Raw genomic sequence first — 5,711 nt, forward strand, 5'->3', positions numbered from 1 at the left:
AACTATGGGCATTGTCAATCTGCCCAGGGAGATTTTATTTGTTGGTTAAGGAATTTATGTTTTATTCTTTCCTCCCCTTCATTGTTGATGTGATTCCTGGGTGTGCACACATACTTGTTCAATGCTCTTTGTGGCAGGGTGTGCACACTAGGTCATGGTACTTGCTGAGGATTACATTCCATTTCTTGTACTGCTAATGTATTACTTGCTGGAATTCATAGGTTGGGGCTGTGCTATTTGTTCACCCACACACTGTAGTTGACATGTTTGCTGGGATTGCTGCAGTGCTGGCATGTGCTCTCCCGGATCCCATTTTCTGGTTGAGGTGCTCACAAAATATGATTTGTTTTTGTCAGTTATGCTTACCAGGGGTTACACCACTCTGTTGTGCTCACACACACCTGGCTGTGGTAGGCTGGAAGTTGCTTGGGGCATTGGGGCTCACAATGGCCACATGAAGGGGAACCAGGGCTGGAAACTCTTGAGGCTTACAAGGAGGGCATGAGACAGGGGTGAGAAACTCCTTTGCAGCAGCTCCTGGGCTTTATCTCGCCTGATTCCAGGAGAGCCCCCAGAGAATTCTGCCAAGCCATGTTTCAAACTGCAGTTGGGCCTCGCTTGTGTGGCTAAGTCAAGGCACTCAAAGTCATCATTCTACCCTCCCAGGTCCTTCCACTGTGCTTGCTTACTAAAGCCTTTTCTTGTCTTCTCTTTAATTAGGAAACCCAGACAGTCTACTTTTCTACTCTGGTTGCCAGTTAGTGTCCTAATTCTTACTTCCTTTTCCTGCTCTTGAATCAGCCAATCCTTTATTCCTTTTTTGGGGGAGTGGATTGAGGGGCACACAGCACTATTGAGAGTACTTTCCTCTGTGTTGAGGGTCACTTCCAGCAGTGCTCAGGAATCTTGTGATGCTGTGGGTCAGAACAAGGCAAGTATCCTTTAGTCCCTTGAGCCACTAATTGGTATTTGGTCTGAGCTTTATTTATTTTCTTTTCTATTTTCTTAGGTCACACCTGGCAAAGCTCCTGGCTCTGTACTCATAAATTACTCCGTGCAGGCTCAAGGGACTATATGGGATATCGAGGATCGAACCCAGGTCAACGTCAACTGCATAAAAGGAAACACCTTACCTGTTATATTATTGTTCCAGCCCCCAGACCTCTGTTTCTTTTTAAATTGTGGTGAGGCCACACCCAGTGATGCTTTGATGATACCAGGGTTCCCTGAGCTCACCAGGATTAATTCCTGAGCACAGAACCAGGAGTAAGCCCTGAGTACCACCAGGTGCTCAAAAACAAATTGTGGTGGGAGCCAAACTCAGAGATGCTTGGGAGACAGCAAGACTATCCCCTGGGGTGGAAGGACCACAGCACAGGGAATTGTAAAGCATGTGTTCTGTTGCTTTTGAGCTACATCCCTGGCTTTCCATCTTTCCCTTTGTCATAAATGCCTTTTGTTTGGGAAGAATACCTGGCAGTTTTTAGGGCCTCTGGTTTTAAGCTCAGCATAAAGGGTGCCAGGATCTAATCCGGGTAGACTTTGTGCAAGGAAAACTCTTTACCCACTATGACTCCTGACCTGGTTGCCATCTTTTTGTTGTCTTGTGACACACCTGACAGTGCTAAGGGGTTACATTTTCTATGGTGCTTAGGGGACCATGTGGTGCCAGGGATTGAACCCAGGTTGGCTCTATGCAAAGCAAGTACACCTTAACCGCTTGTGCTATCTTTCCAGTCCCTAGGTGACATCTTTTTTTTTTTTTGGTGTTTGTGTCACACCAGCAGCGTTCAGGGGTTACTCCTGACTCTGCGCTCAGAAATCGCTCATGACAGGCTAGGGGACCATATGGGATGCCAGGATTCGAACCATTGTCCTTCTGCATGAAAGGCAAATGCCCTACCTCCATGCTATCTCTCCGGCCCTCCTAGGTGACATCTTAAATCAAGCATTTAGCTACTATTACACAAAACTTCATTTTTCCTTTCTCTTGGGGGAAGGGGTGGCTTGAGCTCTAAAACAGTGCATACCCATGCTGTTCAAGTCATATTGTGGCAGGGATTATTTTGGACACTTTAGCAGTACTTGGGGGAACTTCCAGGGATGCACCTGGCATTATTCAGAAGACCACTTGGTGCTGGCAATTGAACTGGGGTGGGCCTCAAGCAAAGCATATAACTTAATCCTTGTACATATTCTTTTTTTTACAGCTACACACAGCAATAATCAAGGGTTACTCCTGGCTCTGCATTTAGGAGTCCCTCCTGGCGGCTTGGGAGACCATATGGGAGGCTGGGGATCAAAGCTGCATGCAAGGCAAATGCCATATTTACCTTGGCCCCTATCTGTACATACTCTTATCTCTAGCACCCTACTTCCTCTTTGGTTTTTGAATCAAAGTGGTGCTTGGGGCTAGAGCAATAGTACAGCCAGTAGGGTGCTTGCCTTACACATAGCTGATCTGAGTTTGATCACTTGCACCCAATATGGTCCTCAGAGCCCTGCCAAGAGTGATCCTTGACTACAGATCCTGGAATAATTTCTGAGCACCACTGTGTGTGGGTTCCCAAAAGGAAAAAAAATGTGGTGCTGTGTTCTTTTCCTGACTCAGTGCTCATGGCTTGCTCTCAGCCATGCTCAGGGCAGTACTGGGCTTAAACTTGCACACAAGGCATGTGCTCCAGCCCATTGAGCTGTTTCTCTGGCCCCAACACTCCTATCTTTCTATCTTTGGATATTCCCTCTTTGCCCACTGACTCAAACCCAACAGAAATTACTGTGTGCTATCTTTCAGTACTACGTGGGTGAGCAATTTGCATGCAGTCATTCAGAACCTGAGGACAGAGGCTTTTGTGTATCTTTAGCACTTGATTGCTAAGTGAGCTCAGTTAGCAAGCTTGAGGGGAAAAAGTCTGATGGGGGTAGGCGTGGGAGATTTTTACGGGCAAATTGAAAAATGGTACCATGAAACTGGATCTCAGATTCCATCACTTGTATCATATAGCCACACTTAACTGCTTGGGTGCCTGGGAAGAAAAAGTCACATGGATTACAAGCACCCAGCATAGCTCTGCCTCTCCACCACAGGATCTGTGGAACTGTATATTGGTAATTGCGGTTGTTAAAAGTATCACGTTTCTGAATTTATATTGAAAGTAGCCACATCAAAATGTGTTGACTCCAAGTTTTGGGGTTTGAAGAACAGTCTCCTTGTAAGTAGATGGGTAGAGACTACAGAAAATGCTGTTTTAGGCATATGATTTTTGAGGTATCTGAGCATTAATGAGGAGGCATTGAATAAGCAGTTGGATGTGTAGGCTTCCAGTTCAAAGGACTGGACAGGACTGAAAATACATAAGCAGGGGCCGGAGAGATAGCACAGTGGTGTTTACCTTGCAAGCAGCTGATCCAGGACCTAAGGTGGTTGGTTTGAATCCTGGCATCCCATATGGTCCCCTGTGCCTGCAAGGAGCTATTTCTGAGCAGATAGCAAGGAGTAAGCCCTGAGCACCGCTGGGTGTGACCCAAAAACCAAAAAAAGAAAAAGAAAGAAAAGAAAAGAAAAGAAAAGAAAAGAAAAGAAAAAAAGAAAAGAAAAGTACATAAGCAGTGCCCTCAGACGCAAATGTTAGACTGTTAGACAATATCTATGCAAACTTTATTTGTAATTATGATGTTGAATTTCATTCATTCTTCAAAGTGTATCTTTCCACAGTTTTGCATCTTTAAAAGTCTAATACATCTGACAGCACTCATTATAAACTTTATTATGATTGACAACTTTGTTAGTGACATTTAAAACTATGAATTTTATAATTGATGGCATCTCAGATTCAATGACAGTAATAATAGTAAAAATGATAATATTGATCTGGTAATACTTTATGTCTCTCACTGTTTAGCACCTTCCATGATTATCTTTATAGTTATAGGGTAGAAATCTTTTTTTTTCTTTGTTTTGGTTTTTGGATCACACCTGGCGGTGCTCAGGGGTTACTCCTGGCTGTCTGCTCAGAAATAGCTCCTGGCAGGCACGGGGGACCATATGGGACACCGGGATTCGAACCAACCACCTTTGGTCCTGGATCAGCTGCTTGCAAGGCAAATGCCACTGTGCTGTCTCTCTGGGCCCAGGGTAGAAATCTTAAGTAAAGACACTGGGACCTACCTTCTGAGTCTGAATTCTAGTTCCTTTTTGTGGGGCCATATCCAGATGTTCTCAGGGCATACTCCTGTCTCTGTGCTCAGAGATCATTCCTGGTGGTGCTTAGGTTTTATATGAGGTGCCAGGCAGGATTGAACTTGGATTGACCACTTGGAAATCAAGCGCCTTACATTCTATACGTCTCTCCAGCCTGTGTTTGTTTCTTTTAAATGTAGGATGTGTTTTTCTCTCACTCCTCCACCCAGTTTTGTCCTTGATTTTCTGCAGTAGGAGTATGGTAGGCTGAGATATAGAATTTTGGCATTTAGGGGCCAGAGAGATAGCACGGCAGTAGGGTGTTTGCCTTGCAAGCAGCTGATCCAGGACAAATGATGGTTCAAATCCCGGCATCCCATATGATCCCCCGTACTTGCCAGGAGTGATTTCTGAGAGTAACCCTTGAGCACCACCGGTTGTGACTCAGAAATTAAAGAAGAAAAGAATTTTGGCATTTATTCCAGTTAGCTTCCCAGATCTATGGTTTGGTAGCTCACTGATATTGGAAAATTGCCAGCCATTATTGCTTCAAATATTTTTCTGTTTCATTTTTTCTTTTACTTCTGTTTTTTCCATTATGTATACTTTTTGGAATTGTCCCATAGTTGTTGTATATACTTTTTCATTATTTGGGCATTCTTCATTTCTGTTCATTTCTTTTTGGATGTGGGTGACATACCAGGTTGTGCTCAGGGATCGCTCTTGGTAGTATTGGGTAACCATATGTGTTGCAGAGGATTTCAAGGTGGGGGATAAGCTATGTCCAAAGCAAGCACCTTAACCCTTGTTTTTGTTGTTGTTTTTTTATCTTTTTTTTTTATCCAAAATGTGTTTATTGGGACGGTTTCCCATTGATCTTGATTCAGGGAGTTTTTTAGTGCTGCTTCCGTCTGAAGGAGCACCCTTCTGTAAGCCTTGCATTTCCTCCTGTAGGCTGGCAGAGGACAGTGGAGCAGCCCCCACACAAAACTACTGTCTGTGCATGGCTGAAGACGGTGGTGATCTTATAGCATCCTGGGCACTTGATGTCCATGAAGTAGGAGTTGGGGCTCTGCACCAGCCGCTTCTTCTTGTGCTTCCGCTTCTCCTCCTCCGGAGAGGGGTGAAGGAGATCCTTGGCGAGAGGCATCTTCTCAAGGGGGAGGCCGTCACCGCTGGAAAAAAGCTTAACCCTTGTTTTTTGACCCCATAGCTTTTATTTTTAGCATTTACTTTACTTTTTTTGCTTACATTACATGTTTACTTTTTTCCTATTAAGACTTTTAAGCAAATTAATCATAGAACTAAAAAAATTCCTTGTTTGGAATTCTAATCCTTTCTCTGTTTTTCAAACTACTTTATTTTTTTATTTTTATTTATTTATTTTTTTGCCTTACAACTTTTGGAGGAATACATACAAGCTGTACTGGGAAAAAGAAACTATGTTACTAGATAGTCCTCCCCCGAGGTGGTGGTAATTTGGAGAGAAGGATGAGAACCATTAAGTAGTTCTAGGATTGGGCTTTTAATG

General features: G+C 43.8%; 1 protein-coding gene across 1 annotated transcript; it reads right to left on the minus strand.

Annotated features, from left to right (window-relative positions):
* Positions 1-4,991: 4,991 nt before the first annotated feature.
* LOC125999311 (40S ribosomal protein S27-like) lies at positions 4,992-5,347 on the minus strand. Its single transcript, XM_049767388.1, has one exon. The coding sequence runs from the start codon at positions 5,328-5,330 to the stop codon at positions 5,076-5,078; it is 255 nt and encodes an 84-aa protein (XP_049623345.1). The 5' UTR covers positions 5,331-5,347; the 3' UTR covers positions 4,992-5,075.
* Positions 5,348-5,711: the final 364 nt, after the last annotated feature.

This window comes from Suncus etruscus, chromosome X (genome assembly GCF_024139225.1).
Source record: "Suncus etruscus isolate mSunEtr1 chromosome X, mSunEtr1.pri.cur, whole genome shotgun sequence".
Classification (NCBI taxonomy): domain Eukaryota; kingdom Metazoa; phylum Chordata; class Mammalia; order Eulipotyphla; family Soricidae; genus Suncus; species Suncus etruscus.

What these genes read in the sequence shown, in the direction of transcription:
- LOC125999311 (XM_049767388.1), bottom strand. Translation starts at nt 5,330, where the DNA reads ATGCCTCTCGCCAAGGATCTCCTTCACCCCTCTCCGGAGGAGGAGAAG.